At 45.3% G+C, this 26,132-nt stretch overlaps 1 protein-coding gene and 1 long non-coding RNA gene across 3 annotated transcripts; both read left to right on the forward strand.

Annotated features, from left to right (window-relative positions):
* Positions 1-4,695: 4,695 nt before the first annotated feature.
* LOC133126132 (uncharacterized) lies at positions 4,696-6,779 on the forward strand. Its single transcript, XR_009708500.1, has 3 exons — positions 4,696-4,820; positions 5,633-5,683; positions 6,277-6,779. It is a non-coding gene; the product is annotated as an uncharacterized LOC133126132 (long non-coding RNA).
* A 641-nt stretch (positions 6,780-7,420) lies between these two features.
* Positions 7,421-24,572, forward strand: rexo1 (REX1, RNA exonuclease 1 homolog). Of its 2 annotated transcripts, XM_061237927.1 has the most exons (17): positions 7,423-7,468; positions 7,552-7,765; positions 8,615-10,590; positions 11,122-11,223; positions 12,955-13,171; positions 13,635-13,792; positions 14,323-14,460; positions 14,730-14,853; positions 15,846-15,971; positions 16,656-16,793; positions 17,100-17,213; positions 18,003-18,076; positions 18,961-19,071; positions 19,814-19,929; positions 20,403-20,541; positions 21,192-21,312; positions 22,339-24,572. In XM_061237927.1, exons 2-17 carry the CDS (start codon positions 7,579-7,581, stop codon positions 22,425-22,427), a joined length of 3,930 nt encoding a protein of 1,309 aa, XP_061093911.1. In that variant the 5' UTR covers positions 7,423-7,468; positions 7,552-7,578; the 3' UTR covers positions 22,428-24,572. The 2 variants fall into 2 exon arrangements, with proteins under 2 accessions (XP_061093910.1, XP_061093911.1); XM_061237926.1 differs by having other exon boundaries at positions 7,421-7,765.
* The last annotated feature ends 1,560 nt before the right edge of the window (positions 24,573-26,132 follow it).

Consider the following 26,132-nt stretch of genomic DNA (forward strand, 5'->3'; position numbering starts at 1 on the left):
GAGATCTTAACTGGTGTCTGACTCCTCCGTTTCTCCGTTTTGCCTCCTGTTGTACGTGTTTTTAAAGCTTCCGTTGCCGAGACGAAAATGAGGCAGGGTTCGTTAACGTAATGAACCTGTTGCTAGTCCTGTGCTAATTAGGAGAATCGGTGCAACACAAACCGTTGTGATTGGCGAAAGCTTGATGTTCCATTGTGGAACTCAAAGCCTCCAGTCTGCTGTGAAACGTGACTTAAATCATGGCATTTGGCCAAAGCAGTGTGACGTGATGTCATTAGTCGCTGAGCTCATCAGGCTGGGTAAAAATGAAGGTTAATGTATACTGCCGTATACATTAAAGTTCATGTTAAATCAACGGTCAAATCGTTGAGGTTAAATCAACGGTCATTGTTTCTACCGTTTGCAACATTCATTTGAGGAAGCTGACAAACTGTTCGACTTTGCAACCGTCGAAACGGAGGAATTGTACATCTTATTAAAAAAAAAAAAATAGAAAAAAATAGAAAAACATTCCACACAAAAAAAACACAAAAAAACGTCTTCCAAGGAAAATGTAGCTGTATGAATATGACAGAAGTCATCTTTAAAAAAAAAAATAGAAAAAGAAAAAACGTTTACTTCATGTTTGTGGGTAACTCCCAATTCAAACTGAACTGTGCCACTGTTGTAAGGCTGTATGGAGCTTTTCTTTTAAATCTGTATCGTAGAGCAGGTGCTGTTTAAAGCTGTTCAAGTGGAACACCGGATGTTTCCTTCAACTTTATTTCAAGATTTTAATTTTTTTTATTATGTTGGCGTTCTTGAATTGTGTCCATGTGGTTGTGAAAGCGATATGTTGTGAGAGAGAGCCAGAGCAAGAAAGGAGCGAGTGAGCAAGTGTTTTTAAAACGATAATACTGAGCAAGTCGAAAAACCGAGGCGTGTTTTTATTTTATTTTATTTTTTTGTCATCTTCAAAGTTGAAGGCAAAATTTACTTTGGTAAATTAGTAAAATATGCCTCTCTGAGATGAGAGGGTCTCGACCTGTTGCCAAAGAAGATTGTGGACGTATACGATTGAGCATCTGGAAGGTTACGTTTCAGATTACTCCATGCTTCGTGGATGCTAGCGTGATTCACGAACCGTAATGGGGCAGTTGATTTCTAAGGGCACTGCTCTTAGAAATCTCAATGGGAGATTTAACAGAAATTGCCTTGGTGGCAAAACGGCGTTCTTCTCACTGGCCTGTCATTATGATGTGTAACTGGACACCGATTGTACTCTTTGTAATCTTTCGACAGATGCATCATTTGTGGGTTTTTTTATGTCTTATAGTAAGACTTACTTGAATTGTATATGCAGTTGTTTCCTCTTATTTTGTTTGGGAAACTAAATCTTGTTCTCAAAAGAAAAAAAAACAACAAAAAAATGAAATCAAAACTAAAGCTACATCGAATCAAGGCACAAGAGGGGTTTGGGTGGTCTTTGGTTGAATTTCATTAAGTTTTATTTTAATTTTAATAATTGTTGTTGCTAGTTGTGTATCCACTTGGGTCCCTAAGAGTTTGGGTGCTGAGTGGTGCACAAAGACCACCTTTTGGACCTTTTGGGCCACCATAAGATGGCAAGAAGCTACAGAATTGGCTGTCCTCCCTTTATCAATCGCTAAATTCTTTTGCCCAATATCTTGGAAATGGACCAGTTAATTTGTGGAAATTATATAGTCTGTATAATAACACATCTGATCTTTTGTACCACGCGGCACTGTTAAAGGCGTTTGTATTTGGCTAAAGGAAAAATCCCAAGAGTTGAGAAGCCTTTGGTTAATATTTTATTTTTGTGTACTACATTATCCTTGGACTGAATCTAGTGTGCCCCCTATTAAAGGTTACCCCAGTGCATTGGTTATAGATAATCCAGGAAATCCACTCAAACGATTGACGCACTGGTATTGTGTAAGCAATTGAACTGGTGGGGAGGAGTATATTGTGTTTTATTTTAAATTTTTAACTGTGTTTAATGTCAATTCTGCCTGTGATACCTGACAGTCTCAAGGCCATTCTTTTTTTTGGTGGGGGGTCAGCAAGCCCCCCTTTCCCCCCACGCACTGTCAGTCCAATGCCCCCGTGGGGCAGAATTTAGGAAAATGAGACGTTCCAAAGGCGATGACTTGGAACAAGCACTTTAACTGTACCTTTTGGACTGATGGCAGTTCACTCAGCTAAATTTCATAAGACTGTTGCAGAATTTTGTATTGTTTTTTCTAAAAAACAAATTTAATAAAAATTCTTCGAAACGCAACTGTGTGCCTCTTGACGTGTCGTCCTTTTAAAGCCCTTTTGCGAGTATTACGGGTCTCTTGAGGTCCCACGTGCCCTTCCTGTGATTGTTCACTGCGCTTCTGGAGTTTGCAGGTGTCTTCATAGAACGGAGGGCGTCTTCCTGCCAGTTCAAATAAACAAGCCTAAAGCTTAAACTTTGCTCCAGTATGTGGTTGGGCTACTTGGCTGTGATCGGTTGCCAGTGTCTATTTCAGTGAAAGTATAACTTGCGGTTAAAGGGAGGGGATTTGACAGGTGAGAGAATAACACTTCTGATTTTGTACTTGGTGCTGCTGGTAATGTGGAGTTGTAAAAATAGTGCTGAATGTGTGATTTTGAATTGGGACTATGGAGCGCAACGGCAGGCTGATGCAACCCGCTGCAAGCTGCAGCCTCAGCAACTCCACAGCGTATCCGCCGCACAGTTCTGTGGCATCCGCCGCAGCGAGTCCGAGCCGCTGGTTTCGGCGTACATGTACAAAGCGCCCAAGGTACTTTCCTTCCCTCAGTAGCAGCTTTTATAACTAAACTCAATTGCCACAAATTGGCAAACTATCTAGCTCGGTAGCATAGATCCAGACGAGATTTGATTAAAAGACATTAAATAAAAACTCTACAAAAGAAGTGTGTACACCATCTGTGCTTGGCTGAGCTGAACCTGCTGGCTTCCAGGCGTTACTGTGGGAAGGAAAATACCATGGGCGAACAAAGCAGGGAGCTGAAACCTGCCTGGGTAACAAATAAACATTTGAAATGTTTAAACTTTAAACTCTTTGAGATCAAACCCGCAGGCACTCCTGTGGATCCTGGGAATTTCTGTTCGAAATTCATTTGTCAGACTAAACGTACAAAAAAAAGAACAGAAGAGTTCTGAATATTTATTGTGAAATTGGGTGTTTCTTTTCAGGTAACTTCGGTCATCTGCAGGAATATTACAGGTGTCTAAAGGGTTAAAGAATTTCAATGACAGATTTGACTCCGCTCTAGTCACATGCCCTTGACTCTGGGCGATGTCACCATTCTCTTGTTTTTCAGCCGCTTTATTTCCGGACTGTTAAATTACACCCCTTGTAATACTGTACAAATGAGATTATGACCATGTCGAAAGGGAGCCAAGATGGAACTTAATGTGGTACTCTGCGCCATCTGGTGTTTCGAAGATTGTATAGCTGTTGGACAACTGTGGCTCGAATTAAAAACTGCTCTTGGAAGCTCCCACAAGACATAAAATCCCTGGCTCAGGTTAATCTCATAAACTTGATTAAACGCCTATAAATCTATGCTCAAAAGCCTACTAAATAAGGTAGAAGGAAAGCATGTGTGTGTAATAAAAGTAATCGTTTTGCCCTCAAATGTGTGTTCTGAGTCATGTTTAAAAGAACCGTTAAAAACAAAACGTATACACACCCTGTTGACATTCATACTAGTTGCAGGCATATACTTGTTCCCTTTTTCTAGTTGGAACTTTCAAAACTATCCCTCATACCTCCTTTTAAAATCCCCCAGTCACTGATTCATACATTTACAATATATTCTGAAAATTCCAATATCCCTTTTTTTCCCCAAAATCCCCTACATCTGGGGTTGTCCCCAAGCCTGGCAACCATGTTTCTTCTCCCTGTCACAGTGCTGTGGTCCGAGCTGCCAGTGTAGGAGAGATTTTTAAGAGAGTATTTACGAGTGAAGAGGTTCAATCTAAAGGTTAGGTCCAAGAATAATATACAAATATAGCCTAATGGTAATTATACCGTACTGAGAGAAGTTCCTCCTTTCTAGCCAAAAACGCTCTCCTCCACCCAACATCTACAAATGTGCTTTACTAATAAATCAATGGGCAGTTACTTCATTGTAATCGATATTAGGTAGAGCTCTGTTTGGTGCTGGATATTCAAGCCAGCTCCACCAAAGGCCATAATGACAGATGTAATATCCAGATTCAGAAAGTAAAAGTCATTGAAATGTTTAAGTTGTACAAAACCATGGCAGGACTTTTAGTTTTACGCCCTTGGGACGTTCCACCTCGTGTGATGACGCTGAATGAGTAACGAACTGATTAACAGTTCACATCACGTGGCTAAAAAAACCATTAGCCTAAGTAAAATGTGTGTTAAATTAAGATGGTTATTTAAAGATGACACTGTCATGGGTGTATTTGATGCTCTTTATTTTTAATTCACTTATTTTTAATCAGCAGACATGTTATAAATGATTTACGGTGTTTTACTTTATATCCGTGTACAAATGTGTGATTGAGGCCTGGCCAGTGTTTTTATTTTTCATTCGCTTTATAAACATCCGGGGACTTTGACTTTTGATTAACAATCTGGTAGCCAGCCACACGTGCACGTCAATTAATAAAAAGGCCGAGTCAGGTTGTCGGTTCTTTTCCTGTGTGATAATTTTGTGATCGGGTTTATAAAAAGGCCCCACTATCTAGCAATAATTTGCTATCTATTTTTAGTAGTTTGTTTTTCCAGATAACGTGTAAGATACAGCCTGTTGTAAATGCAAACTGCCAGGTAGGTACAAATGCATTCCAATTAAACGACTTCCGGAAAGAAAACTCGAACATAAAGATTTCATGCCGAGATGTAAATGGAAGATAACAATTAAAATTATGTTCGATCTACAGTGACAAAGTACGCCGAGTAAATGGCAAAAGTTTAGTAACTGTTACTGGCAATTTCGCTTTCTCCGCTTGTTCAAAGGGTAACCCGATATTTATTGTACCGTTTTAAATACAAGTGGGCGGTGGACTATATGGTTAACTTCTGCGACATCTAGCTACATCTGAATTTCCCAATATTACTTATTTATTGAGCTTCTTTGAATTCGTCCTGAGCATCTCGGTGGACATTTGTAGCCTGTAAACGTAGCTAGCACATTTCAATGAACTAGCTATTGACTACAAATCTGCATGATATTGTCCGTGAGTCGATGTGAATGGCCTCAAACCTGACTGCCATGTCGGGCGCCAGTTCAAAACCTTTGGGCTGCACTACCAAAATGACGATGTTTGAGATGCTAATTTCTGTTTGCATGTTTTAAATTGTCTTTATGGCTTTAGGGCATTCTAATCATTGGGATTAGTGGTCCAAATGGTTGGCGTATGGCAGTGTAGCATTAAAGTGATGCTTAAGCACTTATTGGGAAGTCGGGAACCGACTAGGCTACTCTATAATTTCTCAAATTACAATTGATTTTTGGCATGCAATTTGTACAAGCGGGCTACTAACAGTTGAAGAAAGTTTGTTCAATTCTGTTCCTTTTCAATGGGAGATGGAGGGGAATTTCGTATGACATGGCATGTTGTAATTCTCCTATTCTATAGGGCAGTAATGCGGAACTCCAGTCCCGGAGGGCTGTAGTGTAGCCTATTCAGGTTTGTGCTTCCCTTCCTTCCAATTGTGGCTGGATGCTGAAGATGCCAGAAACTAGTTTTCCCCCCCAAGAATGGTTTCTGACCATTCTGGTCACATTTGAATAGATTGGTAAATGTTACCCAGTTCAAGAGGTTTAACTAGGCATGAAAATGCCCCCTCCTTGAACCTGAGATTACAATGGACCAATTAAATGGTTTAACTTGGCATTCATATTAATTGAGCCTCAAACAATTATGCCTGGAACAATTCTGGTGCCTGTATCATGAAGCAGGATAACGGTTTGCTTTAACTGCACAAACTCAAACCTCTTCAAATTAGGAAAGTTAAGTAAATGGCTGTTCTGGGTTTTGCTTTCTGCAGTTATCCATGTAACTTGGTAAGCATGATCCAGGCCATAGGTGTTTTCAATGGCGTTTAAAATGTTCTAGTGGCTAAGGGCTGTGGTGGTTCCATAATGATTTGAATGCATGCCCTTGGAAAACAAGGTGGGTGTCAAATGTTGCTTAACCATATTGTAAAATTCCTTTTTAAATCCTATATTAAAGAATTAATTTCCTGCAGTTTAATCTTCCAATGTTTGCTCTGTCCACAGCACTGATGCCAGACCTGAAGCCAGTAAGGTTGTGGAACATCCCTGGTTCTAGAATCTCCCACCAATGTGCTGGTAGCATTTTAGCCTAGTAGATGAGGCGCTTGCTGCACTTCCAGACTGCTTGGGACACCTGGTGGCCCTGCACGACGCTACGCGGCTTTACATTTCTCTCACTTGTATCTGCATTAAAATAATTGCAATGTACTTTAGATTAGTCACCGAGTTGGAGTGTAAAGCAAATTAAGGGGAAATGGACAAGGGGCACTAAAGAGAACCGATTTCAGTTTTATGCTGGATTGGAACCTAATGCAAAAATCACCAGCATAATTGACTGAATGAAAATCCGTAATCAAGTCTCTATCGAGTTGGAAGAGAAAATGGCCAAATTGCCTGTACACAAATCAATCAATGCTTAATCCTGTTTAAAATGGCAACTCAAGTATTGTGAGCTGATGGGTTCGTCTTAATGTGTAAATGTCTGTACAATAAACTTTTAAAACCTCGTGGCGTCATTTCCCATTGTAGCAATACTTATAGCAAGCTACCGGCACACGTTTAGTTGCCTTTTATACACAACAGCCTGACCCTTATCACTACTTTCAGAAACTGAGAATTTGGTAAGCGGCTATCCGCTTTCCTTACCTGGTTAATTTCCACCATATTTGCAGCTGTACTTTGTCGTGTTTTGACAATACAGCAACGATGTATGCAATGCTAATATGGCAACATGCTGCAGTTTTGTCACATAAACCAAAACCGCAAATGGTGGTGGGTCCATACAATACTTTTTTTTTTTAAACAAAATTATACCCTAGATCCAAGGCCCATGTGAAATAGGATTTTCGATACTGCCATTACAACGATAAATAGGCCAGCTTCCAATTAAGTTTTCTTTTTTCCCTTTGCCTGATGAGCTCCCGCTCGATTATCAATTCTATATGGTCAAACCATAAAATGGCAAACAATTTACTATTGCAGACGTAAATGTAGGTAGTCAAAATTGATGTATCCCATTAATGGAGTCTGCAAATTCTTCATAAAGTATACTTTGAGCAGGCATATAGTTTGGGCACCCAATGACGTCAGAATTCGCGACAGCTGGGGCCGTCCCCTATTTTTTTTTTCTTTACCTCCCCACCGAAACATGGCGACGCTAAGACGCTTGTTATTGTTGTCGTATATGTAGAAAGGGGTAGGCGAAAGTACCACGAAACTATCTCAAACCGGGTTACTGATAGAGCACGTACTTATCGCATCTTTCCGTTTTCGTTTCAGCGGTTATGAAAGTGTCCGGTGTGGAGGATGCTGAGATCCACCGGGTTTTTCCGTGGGATTGACTGCCCGTTTTATGGTGAAAGCTGTAACGGGAGGATAGACGGAGATGGGTGCCACAGACCCTACTGTCACTTCAGGCACAGCAAACTCAGGCGGGCGTCTTGTAGCGCAAACAGTAACCGGAAATCCAAAGAGTCTTGCTCAAAACAAAATGGTGAATTTTACTTTTACGCTCATTGGCGGGTGTGTGTGGGTTCTGTGTCGCATTACCAGTCTGCAGCGTTCGATAGTTATTTGTTTAGCCAGCGTAGCTACTTTTTCCTGTAATTGTGCGGAATAAGAATAGCTAACTTGTTAGCTACTTTAATTGATGTGTGCAAGGTCTTATTTGTGGCTAATAAAAGTAGTGACACCGTTTGGATTGTTTTTCTCGCACAGTCTTGGTGCGCCTCTGTTTACAATCAGTTCCTGATCCTGCATTTCTCAGGCCAACCGTTAATTGATCATTTATCACAGCCCTTACATTTTAGATGCCAGCCGTTTCCATTGGAAATTTTAAGTCTTTTTTTGTCTTCGTTCCAATTCAGGCCTTCTTTAAGTGAAGAGAGAAGCGTGACATGCCCCCTTTTCACGTGTCAGTGAGAAACTGTTTGAAACGTAGCCCTTATGTCTTCACTTCTTAATCTCCAGGGACAGATGTAGCCTAGACCTCCCAAAAGCACGCCGTGACGCTTAGATGCTCAAAAAGGAGCCATGAAAATGATACGTGTAGCTTTAAGCACGTTTATTTCGAAGTTATATATATTTAAAAAAATCATGAATCTATCATGAAGTACGACCCAATTGGGGAATATGTAAATGTTTATCACACGCATTGTACATCAAGTGTCGTTATGTTTGTGTATTAACCAGTTTTTTTAACCTTAAACACTAAATGCTGACACTCCCTGTAGTGTTTCCCTGCGATACATTTGTACCCATTCAATAGTTTGTATTACTTGCATCAAGAAAAAAAAGAAAAGTAAAAGTAAGAAATTCCCCGCTGTGTCCTTGCTGTTTCCAGAGCTAGCCTATGACCCCTGCAACCCGGAGGTAGTGAGACCCGGAGAGGCGAGGAATGGGGAACCTGCGTCGGACCCGTCCAGCCCGGCTCCTGTGGACCAAGGTGCCCTGGAGCTGGAGCGGGTTAATCGGGCCATCGAGGCCGTGCGCAGCGAGGTGGAGCGTGAGCAGAAGAAGCTCTCGCGCATCGGGGACCAGGAATACGACCCCACCGCCAGCGCCACCGCCACCGCCGCCAAGAGGCCCAAGCCGTCTGCCGCCGCGCCCCCCCTGGAGTATGACCCGGGGAGCTACCAGATGTCGCAGGCAGCCGACTACAACCCCACGCCGCGCTCCAGCAAGTACACCCTGGACTCGGATGGCGGCGGATCGTCCGCCAGCTCCCTGGAGTACGTGCCCACCGCTGTCGCCAAAAAGGCGGTTAAAAAGCGGCCGCCACCCGTACGCACTCCCCGTTCGCCCTCTCCCCCCTCCAGCCCGCCGCCCGTCCCTGCCAAAACGCCGTACGTCTCCTCCTCATCCAAGCACAAGTACACACTGGACAACTCCAAACCGCCCACCGACCTCGAGTACGACCCCCTCTCCAACTACTCGTCCCGGCCCGGGAGCAAGGGGGCCAAAGGGCAGGCGGAGAAGAGGGGCGGGGCGGCAGCGGGAGCTGTCGCCGCGGGGGGCAGGAAGAGGCTCCTGTCCTCGGGTGTTGGGGGTAAGCAGGCTGTGGAGGAGGGCTATGTGCCCACGTTTAAGAAGCCCAGACAGCAGGCGGGAGGTCCGGCGGTGGACTCGCAGAAGTACACCGCCAGCTTCTCGGAGTCCGACGAGGAGAGCTCTGGGACGGAGTACCGGCCTACGTCCCTCAACCGCCTGCAGCAGAGGAAGGGCATCGGCGGGTACGGGGAAGGCGGTTTCAGGAAGGGAGGGGAGAGTGTGGTCGGTACGGCGAAAGAGCGCCGGGTCTCTGAGGTCAGGGCGGAAGGCCCTCCGTGGTTCGACTCGGAGGGGTCCGACGGGTCCGGGCCTGGCTCGCTCGACCTCGACGACCGACCCGCTGCTAAGAAAACCACGGCCAAGGGCGGCCTGAAGAAACCGAGCGCCGACGGCTCGGAACCTTCCAGAAAGAGCGGCGGTCAGAAGGAGAAGGAGAAGGCGGGGGAGGGGAAAAAGATGGACTCTTCCAAGAAGCCCGGAAAAGAGGAGTCCAAGAAGCACGGCAAGACCGAGGGGAGGAAAGCGGAGGAGAAGAACCGGGAGAAGGAGAGGGAAAGGAGCTTGGACAAGAACGGCAGCAAGGAGGGGAAAAAGGCGAAGAGCGACTCCAAGAAGGACCCTAAGGGCGGGAAAACGGAGAAGTCGAAAGGAGATTCCGGATCCGGGCGGACGGAGAAAGGGGGAGGAGGGAGCGGTAGTTCCATTAAGAAGGTCAAGTCCTCGGACAAGCTCGGAGGGAAAGAGTCGTGTAAACCCAGGCAGCTGGAGAACGGGAAACTGGAGGGCAGAGGGGATGAGAAGGCCAGGAAACGCGATGGGCTCGAGAGGTCCGACGGGAGGAAAGACCGCCCGAGGAAGAGCAGCACCAGCAGCTCCTCCGAAGGCAGGGCCAAAAAAGCGGAGAAGAAACAGAAACAGAGGTCTCTGACTCACGTGGACCTGTTTGGAGACGAGAGCGTGGAAGAAGAGGAGGAGGAGGATGACGAGGCGGACGAGGAAGGGCAGGAGACGGTCGTGAGGAAGTCGGCGGCCGCTTTCAGAAGGGGGAGCTTTGCGAAGAGCAAGAGGAGGGCGTTAACCCCGTCGTCCTCGGAGAACGACGATGACGGCGACGACCGCTACAATGACTACGAGGACGACGCGGATGCTGACTACACGCACCTGCAGGTGGACCTGGACTATGAGGAAGACCCGATGGAGGAGTGCCTACGCATCTTCAACGAGTCCAAAGACGTGAAGACCGAGGACAAGGGGAGGCAAGCCAAGCAGGTACCTCGCTTGACCGTGCTATGGATCTGTATCGCGGTGACCTGGAGTGAACTGCTGTGAACGCCACTTATTGATCACAGGGATGCTATACCATCAGAATGAATGTTGTTTCCTGGTGGGGCATGTAGGTCCGTTTTATGTAAGCCTACTAATACAGTAAAACCTCATAGCCACCTGGACTTTTCTGGTTAATAGTTCTTTCATGAATTACTACATTTTGAAAGTGGGATTAAAAAGTAAAGGACATGCTGTAAAACGTGTAAGACTTGTACTGTGTTTGAGGCCGGTGTTGGGGTGGTCGTTTCAGTTTATTTTGCTGTAATATGTGCACTGCTTTCCTCCCATGCCAGTATTTCTACGCCTCAAGGCATTTTATTATTATTCTCTTATCTTCTCCCACTTGATTTTTATGGTGTATCTCTACTTGTATTTACCTCTTGGTCCCCAGCTATCATGACGTACATTTGTGTATCCTGCCTTTTTTCCTTTTCTCTTCTTCCCTCTCTTACTTCCTTCCCCCTTTCCTCTCAGGCCCCTAAGGAGCTGGAGGAGGACCCTGGCTCTGAGAGCACTTTAACCACACTCTTCCCTGGGCAGAAGAAGAGAGTCTCGCATTTTATGGCCAAAGGAAACGTGAGTGTGCAATAATGCTGTATGAATTGTAGACTATGTGTGCATATAATTTGTTACTTCATGGTCCAGTCGCTACAACAGCTTTGCCGTATTCACCCTTACGTGTCACTGTATTTAATGACACGCATGTTTGTAGATCATGTAAATGACTTGGAACAAAGGTTAAAACAATAGTCAAGGGTTTATTGTATCTTTGCTGAACAGACACTTGGTCAAGGTAACTGGCAGGGCCTGGTCATGCATGCACGAACACACACACACACACACACACACACACACAGGTGTATAAACACAGCTACAGCTTGCACAATGGTAGGAACCACATAAAAGTGAAGCTACCTATAATGGGGAACATAACCCATTAAGTGTATATGAGGACAGTGGAGCAATCTGTACACCTGGTCCTCAGAGAAAATCACTCAATCAAAACATGCTGTGTTCATCTCTGCAGGACAGCAGATGGGGAAATTACTTTTGGGGAAAAAAAAAAAAAAGTAATAATAATAATTGTATCATAACCTTGAAACTGAAGATCGCAGACACTGTGGGAAACTCGTCATTTGATTTATTGATTACTGGTCAGTTTATTAATTAGATGATAATTAATTGGGGGGGAAAATCCTCCCTCCATTCTGCATGTTCTGATCTGCATGTTGAGTTGAATGAGGTCAAAGCCACCTTGTTCCTCCATGTAAAAAAAGTCATTGCACAGGTATGTGGTCAGCTGATAAGATTCTCCAAGCAGTAGTCAAACGGGTCATTGTGGTTCTGAAAATAGTTATGTCATACAGGAATTCTGACATTTTGTGTAGCATTTTGCCAAATGATGTGCGTGCCACAAGCTTAGTATGTTTCGCAATGAAGTTCCACAGATTGCTAAAATGGCAATGGTATTTAAAGTATGGTCATTGTTCAGTAGTTGCATTTAAATAGCCATCTTCTTCCAAATCATTACAATCTGTCTGTTTCTAAATTAATTTACCAGTTGGATGTACCATACAGTTGGTCATCTATTCTTCGATATTTTTAATATTCAAGGACCTTGAACACCTATGTCTTGCAAACAATTCAAATAAAGTTTTTTTTTTTTGTTGCAAATTCAGAATTCAGAATATACTGCCTAGTTTTTCAAAGACTAGTAACTGCAGTCTATTCAGCTGGCCTCTGGAAGCTACAGATAAGCAGCCCTTGTAATGGTAGCATAGTGTCCCTTACTCTGCTCAGCAAGTGAGGAGCCCCCACAAGGTAAAGCCAGTACGTTTTTGTTACTGCTGTCAACGCTCTGTAGGTGTTGACTTGTGTCGAAAGAACGCAATTTAGCATTATCAGTCACGGTCTCTTAGCACTTGGAACTGTACTGTCCTTCCTTCTACGGCAGGGGTGTCAGTCCTGGATGGCCACAGTGTATTTGTGGTTTCCTTTCAATCAGTTCCAATTAAGGCCATGAGAACAAGGTGTGTGGACTCTTTCGCCAAGGAAAAACTTAGAAGCGTATCTCTCATGCTGAAACATACCAAAAGCCAGCAGATACCGCGGCCCTCCTGGAGTTGACACGCCTGCTCTAGGGTCTTTCAGTGCACTTGTCCCTGGTTATACACTGTTGTATGCTGCGTCTGCCAAATGCGTGTAATGTAATGTAATATAATGTAATGAATGGGAGTCAGTGGAACTGAATTGGGTGGTATTACGAGAGGGGTGAGCTCAGTGAGTTTTGTCGTCCTCATCGTTCAGGTGGACGCGGCCCCAAAGCCGGTCGTGCGCCCGTACCGCAGACCGACTGCGCAGGAGATCTGTTACCAGCGCATGCAGGTCGCCCAGCAACAGGCCGCCGAGCTGGCAGCCGCGGTCAAGACCAAGACCGCCACGGCCACGCCCGCTTCTGCCTTCCCCGGCGAGAGGAAGAGGGTGGCTCACCGCCCCAGCCAATCCGCTCCTGCCCTCAAATCTGGTACGACACTCTCCTGGTCCTTGGAAAATACGCAAACATCCGGACAAAAGTGAAGATATTTGAACTCTGAGAAGTTATGTAAGGGTTTTGGAAGGCGATCAAGTATCCTGCTGTCCTTGAAAGTCTTGAGAAGGGAACATTGGCTAAATAAAATTGCCTGTCGTCCTTGTTTGCTATATGCTGACAGTACTAACAGCGGGGTTAGCTCACTGGTTTATACAGCAAACTGCTAAATATCACTGAATAGTGACATGCAACTGTTTATGGGCAAAATATTTTGAGTAGTGTTCTTGAATGAACCTCACAGATGTAGCTCTGCAACCTAATGACTGTTGTACATTGACATGATTGGAATGGGGACCCTACCTGTCGGTCCATCTGTCCTTATTCTTTTTTCCCATTGCGCTTGTTTCTACACCGTTTGATCCACTTTAGCTGAGGTTACTCCTCTCTGTGTCCACAGGGGGCGCCGATTCGACACAGGCAGGCGGTCAGGTGACCCCGCCCATCCGTGTGGCCCCTGGCCAGCTGTCCATCAAGGCGCACACCTCCGTGGGAATCCTCTCCAAAACCACCTCCACTGTGGCTCAGAAGAGAGTCGCGCACACACCAACCATGAAGGTGGGCGTCGGCCAGACCTGGCCGTGCACGTGAACACGTACACGTGCACGTGCAGCTAACGGCAGTCCCAGAATACTGTCTGTAGAGTTCTGTTCCGTCAATTCTGGGGAACTGACTCAAATTGAATGGATATTTTGAAACTAATCTTCAAACCCATATGACCATTGAGTCAATTTGTGAATTCTCCTAAACCCCCTGACCCTGGTTGGTCCTGATTGCCTAAATTTAATCCTTCTGTTCAGACAAATACAAATAAAATTCAAAAATATTTAAAACCTTTAGAGACCTGTAAAATTGCCGCTTCTGTAAACAATTGTATTTAATTTTCCAGATTACTGAGCATACAGTATGGCTCACTACCTGTATTACTTATTTCATACAGCCTTCTCTGCATTTGAGGGCACTGTATGTGTTTGACCCTGTACTGCTGTTTCTGTACAGCCAATCACAGCGGCCCAAGTTACTGTGACCATTTTCTGATTGGCTGTGACCATTTCCTGATTTTCCCACATCTCCCTCCTCCCTCTCAGAGCTCTACTATGAAGCGGCCAATCATTCCTACCGAATTTGGGGCCAAAGTGCCCACGAACGTGCGCCAGCGATATCTCAACATCTTCATTGACGAGTGCCTGAAGTTCTGCCCTTCTGAGGACACTGCCTTCGAGATGGTAAGGGGACGGTCTAGATATTGGGCTTCGTCTGATCATTTCGCAATGCATATCTGCTGAAACGCATACATACAAACAACAGCACCTTGCCTGTCATTTCTGCTGCAACCTCTGAAGTCAAATTTCAGTACTACCACCCCAGTATAACCCAATATGTCCTTACTGGTGCTACACACTTCTTGGCTTGCGATACGCCTTCATCCAGCCGTTACCCTATGTTGTTATTGGATGTGTTGAGGTTGACGCAGGCTGCTGTTGTGCTTGTGAAGGCCCTGCAGGAGGAGAAGGTGGTGTACGACCGCAGCAGCAGCAGGAACATCTACCTGAACGTGGCGGTCAACACGCTGAAGAAGCTGCGGGGCAAGAGCGGCTCCAGCGGCTCCCCCGTGGCTAGTAAGTCACGCTAAACTGTCACGCTAACACGTCACGCTAACACGTCACGCTAATCCGTTACGCTAGTAAGTCACGCTAAACTGTCACGCTAACACGTCACGCTAATCCGTTACGCTAGTAAGTCACGTTAACACATCAGACTAATCCGTTACGCTAGTAAGTTACGCTAACCTGTCACGCTAACACGTCACGCTAAGAAGTTATGCTAACACAAACAAAGACCTCATCGTTGACCAGTACGTCCTGTGGACAAGTCGCACTAACACGTAACGCTAACATGTTATACTAACCCCTTATGCTAGTAAGTCATGTAACACTCAACACAAACAACGGACTTCATCATTGACCAGTATGTCCTGCGGACAAGTTGTGCTAACATGTTACGCTAGGATGTTACGCTAGGATGTTATGCTAACACGCAACACAATCACAGACCACATCATTGGCCAGTATGTTGCGCTAACACGTAATGCTAATACTTTGCACTAACATATAATGTCTCACCCTTGCCTAGTACATCACGCTGATGCTTAATGGCGACATATCGCGCTAACACACGCCTCACCGCACTGGCAGCTAGGGTTGACCGATTTAGAATTTGTGAAAACCACAGACCATGCACACACAGGTGACCTTGGGCAGCTTGAAGTTTGATTGTGAAACAGGGAAGGATAAGGATGGAATTCATGACAAACTAGCGGTCAAATTTCAATCGACTATTCAGACCGCAGCACGGACTGTACAAATAATTTAAAAACCGGACGTTCTGGTACAGAGGCGTCTGGCTACCATAGCAATTAAAAGAACATGCCAAAGGAACAAACAACATCTCATCCACACCCAGTACATCAAATGTTATGCTAGATAAAGTCTGATTTGCCTCTAAGGACCTCCTAGTTGGAGATTTACAGGCTTGGTTAGTGTGGCACTTGCATACACTGATGGGATGTTGAGTCTAACATTTTCTTGCCACCCCCCTCCCCCGCTCACAGAGAGCCCAGCGATGAGCACTAATAGGAAGACCCTGTCTCATGAGGAAGTTCTTGGGGGCCGTCTAGCAGCCAAGACCAGCTTCTCCATCAACCGGACAGCCAAACCACAGGAGGAGAAGCTCGTTGGTGAGTCTCATGCGTTACCTGGCCTTCACTTACTGCCATTTTGTGTTATTTCTGAGAGTGGATCCAACAAAATGGTGGATTAAAAGAGCAATCAAAGTTCAGGCGCATGATACAACTACTGTACAACTGCACTCAACTGTGCAAACCACCTCCATCCATCCATTATCTAACCTGCTTATTCTTGGTCAGGGTCGCGAGGGGGTCACCAGCATGCATTGCACGTCAGGTAACCAATCCATCGCAGGGCACACACGCCATGCAGTCACACATTCAATACACATAGGCTGACCTTCATGTTTTTGGACTGGGAGGAAACTGGAGTATCCAGAAGAACATGCAAACCCCTACACAGTCAGGCCCCCGACTGGGATTCGAACCTGGGACCTTCTTGCTGAGAGGCGACCGTCCTATCCACTGCTACCTCAAACATCCACGTGAATCTGAAAATAATTCTGCCGTCCCCAACTGAAAGTGCCTTTGACTCCCTTAATGCAGTGATCTATGGTGCTAATGCATAATAGTTCTGAGAAGCTGTGTACGGTGTGGCTTATGGGTAAAGGCATTCATTACTGCCTGTGTATGGGGATAAGGTCTGGCCTGGTGCGTTAACCCAGTGACGTACGGCCTTAATGCAGAAGGGCTTGTTGGCTGCAGTGTGTGTTAATGGAGGGCCACACTTCGCAGGGGCCAATCTGTACAGGAAGCTGAAGGAGTACGTGATGACTGAGGAGCAGCTGCAGGAGCACTGCTACCCCCGCCCGCACCCTGACCGCCCGGGACGGGCCATCGTCTACAACATGCCGGAGAAGAAGAACGTCGACCGTGAGTCCGTTAGCGCACCCCTCTGTTCTCTGGGGTTCATTGGGGGGGTTCCTGTAGACCAGGGCTGCCCACCTCATTCAACAGCTAGAGCAGGTCTGCCCAACCCTGTTACTGGAGATCTACCATCTTGTAGGTTTTCCCTCCAACCCTACCGAAGCACACCTCATTCATCAGTCTAGTTGATCTGCGGTTAGAATTAGGTGTGCCAAAGTGAGGTTGGAGTGAAAACCTACAGGAGGTTAGATCTCAAGGAACAGGATGGCTGTTTCCTGCTGACGCCCACCCCCCTCTTGCCTGTCTCCCCAGCATTCTCCAAGGTGTGTTGTCGCTGCGGGGCGGAGTACAAGATCACGCCAAACGGAAACTGTGTGAGGAAGGAGGAGTGCTGCCATCACTGGGGCCGTCTGCGGCGGTACAAAGGTGAGCTTCTGTCCGGTCCGATCTGGTCCGATCCGGTCCAGTGCTGTTCCATCCGGTTTGGTCTGCTTCTGTTCAATTCAGTCCACTTCTGTATGGTTCAGTTCGGTTCCGACCCGTTCTGTCAGGTTTAGTCTGCTTCGGTCCGGTTCAGTCCATCCATCTGTCAGTTTTCTAGCCGACTTATTCCTGATCAGGGTAACAGGATGGCGGGAGCCTGTTCTAGCGTGCATTGGCTGACAGGCAGGAATACACCCTGGACTGGTCTTCACAATCCACCACAGTCAGTCTGGTTAACTTCATTTCTGTAGCATAAGAATACACATGACTAGAAAAGTCTGTTGCCCTTTGTGGGCTTGCCGGGTACCTACAGACTACAGGGCAGGATTTGAATACAATGAGAGTCTCTTTTTATACCTGCACCACAGAGCTTATTTCTAATTTAATTTTTATGGCGGTAATAATTAATTCCTGTTTCCTCCCTGTTATAATAACAACCTTAGGGTATGCAGAATCTTTCATGTAGTTCTTTTACAGCCGAAAGCGCATACAGTGAAAATAAAATGCAATATAAAAATGCAATTATTAATAAAATACAATACAATGAAAAAAAAACTAGGAATTATTGCCTTTTTTAACACCGGACTAGAAGCATTGATGCAGAAAAAGATTGGGCCCAGGTAATTCAGTCATGCAGCCAGTAGATGGCGCTCTCTCCCGTGTATTCAGGGCTTGCTGTCGTGGTGAATGGTAATGCGGTGTAAAGCGTAATGCTGTGTGCTGTGTTCTCAGCGGCCGGGGGCTGGGAGACTCAGTACAGCTGCTGTTCTGGAGCGGTGGGCTCTCAAGGGTGCCAGGTGGCTAAGGTAATCCCCTGACCTGTGCCCACCTACCTGGCCTGTTTCCTCTGGCTGTTAACAATGAAGTGCGGTGGGCAATTCAGTGAATTCTAATTTTCAATTCATTCATTGATTTATTGATGGGTTTTTTTTTCTTTTCCCCAATCAATTTCCTAGTTTGTGTGAATTTAAATGTAATTGCAATTCTGCGCTTTGTTGTACATCGCTCTGGATAAGAGTGTCTGCTAAATGCCTGTAATGTAATGTAATGTAATCGACCCCAACCCTGAAGTTCAGGTGGTAATTTATTATCCAAGACACAATTGGAAACTTTTCAAACCGTTGTTCCAAACCATGTTCCTGGGCATGTGCCATTCTGTCATCACTCCAAACCTAACAAAGCACACCTCATTCAACGGCTAGATCTTGTTGAGCTGCAAATAATTGGATGTGCCAAATTAGGGTTGAAATGAAAACATAACAGATTTCCAGGTACTGCTTTGGGAACCTCTGTTGTAAAGACTGTACCACAAATTAGGGGGCAGGATTGTGTTCAGTGTATTAGAGTGTAGGTCTATGACTGTATTTTATTTCTTTCCGTCCACATTTCAGTGTGAGGGGGGAAATAACCAAGAGCATGTTCCGCCATTATCCAACGCCTTAAAATAATAAACACAATTCTGTAAATACACAGACATTTTTACACACATCAATATTTTGTGCACAATTGTACTTCATTATTTTAAGTTCACTTTTAGCTACCTTGTCATATTTCTTCTTTGTCTTCTTCTTTTTGTCGCTTTCTTTGGAAAGCTCATTGAACATAAAACATGAACTATTATTATTATTATTATATTCACAGCTCAGTAATTATGACTCCTGAGAGAATGTGTCTGCCTCCTCTCCCTCAGCAACACGTGCAGGACGGCCGTAAGGAGGCCCTGGACAGCTACGTGACGACCTTCGAAAAGCACCTTCCTTTCGACGGGGATGCAGGCGTCTACGCCCTGGACTGTGAAATGGTCAGTGCGTCCTTCATTTATTATTTTATATGTTTTTTGTTAAGTTTTTATTGATTTTCAATTCCACAATTCGCAACATACACACAAAACAATGAAAATGTATTAATGCAATTGCCCTTCGGCAAAACATTTAACACTTTAGAACGCAGACCAATACATTTATGTATAAATATAGAGTTAGCTGAAGCCACAAAAAATTACTTTTAATGGTAATTGGTCTGTCCTCTGTGGTCAATATAAATGCAGGCACACTTGCTCTCTCAGCAGTGATGCATATCTGAGTAAATCCATTGTATTAGCATAGGTGTGTTTTTATCCCACAGAATTATAGAAGGTATAACCTCACCATTCTTCATTTAAACCACGACATATCCATAATACTTTTATTAGTTCCGTATACACAAGAACTATAGAAATCCATGTAAATAATGGATTTATAATGGGAATAAGCATGCAAAGGCAGATAAAATTGCTAAAAAAGACGAAACTAAGAACAACATTTTCACTCATTCATAGAATTGTACTTGTGGCATATCTGTGTTGTATCTGAAGTGTTGAAAGAGTTGGAGTGTTCCTGATGGGCGTGTGACCTCGGTCTCTCTCTCTCTCTCTCTCTCTCTCTCTCTCTCTCTCTCTCTCTCTCGCTCTCTCCCGCTCTCTCCCTCTGTCTCTCTCTCTCTCTCGCTCTCTCTCTCTCTCGCTCTCTCTCTCTCTCTCTCTCGCTCTCTCTCTCTCTCTCTAGTGCTACACGAAGCAGGGCCTGGAGCTGACGCGGGTGACTGTGATCAACGCCGAGCTCAAGGTCATCTACGACACCTTCGTCAAGCCCGAGAGCAAAGTGGTGGATTACAACACCAGGTAGGCCCAGCCCTACGTCCACCCTACGTCCACCCTGCATCCACCCTAAGTCCACCCTACGTCCACCCTACGTCCACCCTACGTCCACCCTACGTCCACCCTACGTCCACCCTACGTCCACCCTGCATCCACCCTGCAGGGTTTGGGGAGTAAATACCAATACACACGGGATGGGTAAAAACCTTGAGGAAAATTAAAGCTGGTGTTGACCAAGATGTCAACAATGAATTTGACACGATGAAAGTTAAGATTTGAGTGTTATTTTAGAGGTTCTGTTCTGGCTCATACTATGAATGCATGCATGTTTTAGTGTCATACTTCCCTCTAGGGTTTTCGGCACACTTTTATGGTTTATGGTTATGCAGCTTAATGTACGTCGCTCTGGATAAGATCATCTGCCAAATACAGGTAGAGTAATGTAATGTGTGTGTGTGTGTGTGTGTGTGTGTGTGTGTGTGTGTGTGTGTGTGCAGGTTCTCTGGGGTCACGGAGGACGATATGGAGGGAACTACCATCACCCTACGAGACGTCCAGGCCGTGCTGCTCAACATGTTCAGTGCAGACTCCATCCTGATTGGCCACAGCCTGGAGAGTGACCTCTTTGCACTAAAGGTACTACGCTGGGCTTTGATCCTGTGGGATGCCACCTGCAGCTGGTTTTGCACCCAGCTACAGAGAGGCCAAATTGTAAAAATGTAACCCATTAGAATTCTTCATCAAAATAATGATTTACAAACAGCCAAATGAGTTTGAACTTTGAACTTTAAAGAGCAGATCAGCAGGGCCAAGTATTTCAATACCAGCATATTATTCTCAGGGCTACTTTTTGCATTCAAAACGAACTGCAATTCTGGTGTATGTTTAGCACATATGCGTTCTGGAAATGATCCTGATGATGGTCTGAAAGTAAATTAACCTGAACTAACCTGCATGCAGCTAATGGTTGTATGCCTTTAAATGAAGAAAGTGGAATTATTTCAAATGTTTAAATGTACTGTACATAACTGACGTTGCATATCAGCAGAATAACCAGTGTAAACTGTGGGGGCTTTCTGTTGCATTCTAGAGCACTAAACCAAGTGTAATAAGTATCAGTGATCCCCTGAATATCTGGGGACAAAACGACTAAGATATCCCTGGGTAGTTTCAGTTCAGTCTGAACAGTGCTAATGTAATGAGACTGCAGTTGTTTCCCATGCACTTTGGGCGCAGAAGGGCAGCTTCTTATTTTCTTTATCACTTAATCCCTTTCTGCTCCCCAGCTCATCCACAGCACAGTGGTGGACACTGCTATAGTCTTCCCCCATCGCCTCGGCCTTCCCTACAAGAGAGCCCTGCGCAACCTAATGGCAGACTACCTCAAACGCATCATACAGGACAACGGTGAGGAGCTGAGCCCTGACACACCGATCTCGCTCTGACACACCGATCTCGCTCTGACACACTGATCTCGCTCTGACACGCCGATCTCGCTCTGACACACCGATCTCGCTCTGATCTCACTCTGACACGCCGATCTCGCCCTGACACGCCGATCTCGCCCTGACACACCGATCTCGCCCTGACACACCGATCTCGCCCTGACACACCGATCTCACTCTGACACACCGATCTCACTCTGACACACCGATCTCGCTCTGATCTCCCTCTGACACACTGAGCTCGCCCTGACACACTGATCTCACTCTGATCTCACTCTGACACACCGATCTCGCTCTGACACGCCGATCTCGCTCTGACACGCCGATCTCGCTCTGACACGCCGATCTCGCTCTGACACGCCGATCTCGCTCTGACACACCGATCTCGCTCTGACACACCGATCTCGCCCTGACACACTGAGCGCGCCCTGACACACTGAGCTCACTCTGACACACTGATCTCTGACACTGATCTCACTCTGACACACTAAGACTAATGACAGTGATCTGACACTGATCTCCCTGACACACTGATCTCACTCTGATCTCTCTCTGACACACCGAGCTCTGTCTGACACACTGATCTCGCTCTGACACACTGAGCTCGCTCTGACACACTGATCTCTGACACTGATCTCACTCTGACACACTAAGACTAATGACAGTGATCTGATACTGATCTCCCTGACATACTGATCTCTCTCTGACACACTGCTTTCACTGACACAGAGACTAATGCCAGTGACCTCTGACACACTGAGACTATGACTTAATGCCAGTGAGAGACTGACAGACTGAGACTGGTTCAATACCAGTGATCTCACTGTGACGCACTGAGACTACACTAGTGATTTAACTCTGACACTGGGACTATGCTAGTGGCCTCACTCTGATACAAACTTGGACTTAATGCCAGTGATCTCACTGTGACTGTGGTTCTCTTCTCTCCTCTTTTCCTCTCCTCTCTCCTCCTCTCCTCCTCCTGCAGTGGAGGGGCACGACTCCAGCGAGGACGCTAGCGCCTGCATGCAGCTGATGATGTGGAAGATTCGGGAGGACACCAAGGTCAAGAGATGACCCCCGTGCCCCCCTGAGCTCGAACCCCCCCCACCCCCCCCGCCCCCCCTCCCGTCTCTCCTCCTGTATCAGTGCAGAGAGACGGACAGAGAGCCACGGTGGGAGGCGTGACCTGTCGGACACAGCCAGCGACGCCCTTACGAGAGCACTCGAGTTTCACCTGAGTGGAGCTGTGACAGTGAACTGGAGAGCGGGAATATGAGAGAACGAGCAATCAAGAGAATGAGAGAGAGAGAGAGAGAGAGAGAGAGAGAGAGAGAGAGAGAGAGTGAGAGAGAGTGAGAGAGAGTGAGAGAGAGTGAGAGTGAGAGCGAATGAGAATGAGCGAACAAGAGAACCTGAGAAAGCCTGAGTGAGAGTGAGTGAGAACATCCCAACAGGCCGTTGACCAATGCCTGGCCGTTCCTGTCATGCCTATGATCCAACTTGACCTGTGTCATGTGACCAGGTATAGCCAATCACTGTAGTGTTCTGTAAAGGAGGGGTAGCAGGAAGAGGGTTTTTTCCCTCTCTGTTTATTATTAGGATTATCATCACTATTGTTATTATTTTTTATCTGCACATTCTTATTGGTATCCATTTATATTAGTTTCCCTGCCAGCAACGGTCTCTATGCTGAATTGAATGGGCCATACTGACACGAGTCCGGTCTGAAATGCAGGCCCGCAGAATGGCTAAACCATGTCGGGCAATTTCTGTTGTCTTGTTTTGTTTGTTTTGGGAGATTTGCTGTCTCCAAAATTAAGACCCCTATATCCCTATGTGTGAACATTTCTCAACAGTATTTTGAGCGTTACTGTACTCCTTTTAATCGGATGCACTTCCACCTGATCTAGTTCATGTATGAAAAAATGACAGTATTATTTACACCTTTATCATATGGATAAACCACAGCAGGTTTAGCAGCTGTCACGGGTGTAACGGAAACAAATGCGCTTCAAACATGGTTCCTTTCCTGAAATACATTTAGAGGATTGCTGACGTACACCGTGATTGCCGCTAATAATAATTTTTTCCCCCACATTCTAATAGATATAATTACCATACGTTTTCAGGGAACACCGACGGGAATTATTTTAATCAGTTTAACTGTGATGAAAGGGGGTTCAGTAACACATAGATGTGTTGGTGGTGAGGAGTTGAGCATTGGAAAAGACTTGAATAGAGGTTATTGTGGCATAACGTAGTTGTTTCGCCTTCGTTGGGCAGTGTATTGGTGGGCCAGTGAATGATAGAGCACCGAATATTATGTCTGACCTCACGGGCAGGGTATATAGTACAGTTCAATGGTATTGCTGCTGAATACTTGATCAACGTATTTTACCCATGTTGCACTAGGGAAAGCCTCGCCGTCGCTGGGCTGGGGTAATGCCTCACTTGAATATCTTTAATAAGCCTGCATTAATTCATATGACTGAACATATCGGTAGAATCTCTGTCCGGAAGAGCCATATCGAAGTTTTTTATTCTCCCTTTCAGTTTATTAAAAACACTTGATAAATCTCCGCAGCGTCCGGCGTGTGGATCGTGTTTGGTAGCAGTAGCCTACTTGTCCACCATTTTAATAGTTTAGCTGCATTATAACGGCCCGTAATCAGACGTGTAGTGCTTTTTCTTGGCAGAATATATTTGTTAGCTTGGCCGTGAGGTGACGCCAAAACTGAAGCAGAAACGCGACCTCAAACACACTGGAGGGATTTCTGGGATGGTATCTTTTCCAGAGGTAATGTCGCGGGTTTTTCTTGAACTTGAACAAGGTGCGTGACATGGATCGGTACATGGGAAACGGACCAACTGGCGCGTTTCCGTGTTACCGGTCTTCCGCCGTTTCTCCCTCGCCAATCGCATAGTAATGATTTTCCCTTGTTATTAGAAGAGCAAATTTAGTCCTTTATTTACGCAGGTATACTACTTCCTCCTATGAGTAACGCCGTTCATGGTATTTCATTTTGAGGTTCAGTTAAGGCAGGTATATAATTTGTATTTAATAAATGTTCCCGAGTGACCTGTAAAATCTATTGTATAGACTCACTAATGATGGCAAACGCTCACTCTGTAAATATGCTGTAACAATTTGTTTCTTTTTTGTATGTTTTAGTTTCTCTTTTTTTTTTGTTTCGTTTTTCTATTAAAAACGGAAATTGAGGATGGCATTCCTGAAGTGTTGTTTTTGAATGAGGGGGTTTTATTTCGAAAAATTCTAAATATTTTCAAAGCGGTAAGGAAGATTATTCCGCACGTATATTTCTACATCATTGCCTGCCTAGTTGGCCTGCTCTTTTTTTAGTAATATCGTCTTTCATTGTTAGTTTCTCTGTTTGGTTCACAACACTGCTTTTAAACCATTCTTTTAGTGGAGCCAATAAAGCTGCAGTGTTTGTCAACTTATGCCCGTTGATCGAGTTGCCCTTGATTTTCTTGCCGTTGTAAAATAATTTAAAAGTTCTGCTGTGACATTTTTCACTTTTTTTTTTCACTGGTAATGTTCATGGTTTTGGAATGAACTCCCCCCTTCAGCACCTGCGGATATGTGCTAGCGCAACAAAGAATGATCCGAGTTTCTGAGTTTGTGTGAGTGTGTGTGTGCGCGCGCGCGTGTGCGCACATCTATCTCTGTCTTTTGTCTCCCTACATTGTGTGATCCCTTCTAGCAGGTGTTTGGCCCCGCGATCTGCCTCCTCTCCCAGCAGATGTTTCAATCGTCGAACAAAACGGAACAAAAAAAGGGACAAAACTCCGGCTCATTATTCCGTCTGTGGACACGGGCCCGTGCCTTTGCCCATTGAGCGTGACCCGTCAGCCCGAATTTCCCCAGGACGCCCCGTCGACCGCAGGTATTAAAGACCCGTTAGCCGGGATCAATACCGGCACAATGTTAAGGTGGACAGGGCCGGGAGGGGGTCTCGTGCGTATCAAGCCTCTGAGATTTTGAGCATGTGGGGCGAAACCGCTTTAGAAGACTTCCTCATTATCAAATTCGATCAGCGTCGCTCCGGTCACCTTTGAACTGCTGGGGGTCGCGAGGGGTCGAGCCGACGCAAGCAGGAGCACCCCATGGTGTGGTTGTGGGGGGGTAAGGGGGCGCTTGTCCCCCCCCCCCCCCCCTGCAGGGGCCCTGAATCGCAGCCTCACTGATGCTGTCCTGAGCTCTCAGTCGAGCTGCTCACTGTTTTATTTTTATTATCAGTTATTCTACTGTGTTCAATTATATCATGTTTATGGCTCCAAATTTTGTGTAGCGAGTGTGAAGTTAGCCAAGTCTAAGGAAGTTTAGTTTAATTTAATTTAGAGTCTCTGTGAGTTATTGGTTTCATTGTTTCTTAGAGCTGAAGGCCTCTAATTGATCAGTAAAAGCAATTGATTTCAGGTTCCCTTATCTATCTTGGGTCAAAATTGGTTTCTGATATAAAAATGAAAATGAAAACCATGATTCTATCCACCCCAACATATACATTTAGCCATTTAGTGCAGATGAAATACTGATTAAGTACCTTTTAAGTACCTTTTAAGTACTTTGAATATATGTGCCAAGTAGGTAGGAAGGAAGCGGATAGCTTTTTGGTAATTCTGTAATTTTCAGCAATAACTTGTAATTTTGGGAATTTTAAATCTCATGACACCATACAAATTGTAGAATCTGGACAATGCTCCACAGATCCAAAGAAGATTGAGCTAGCTATGGTTGAGAGATTATTAAGCCTTTGC

Source organism: Conger conger, chromosome 4 (assembly GCF_963514075.1).
Source record: "Conger conger chromosome 4, fConCon1.1, whole genome shotgun sequence".
In the NCBI taxonomy this organism is placed as follows: Eukaryota; Metazoa; Chordata; class Actinopteri; order Anguilliformes; family Congridae; genus Conger; species Conger conger.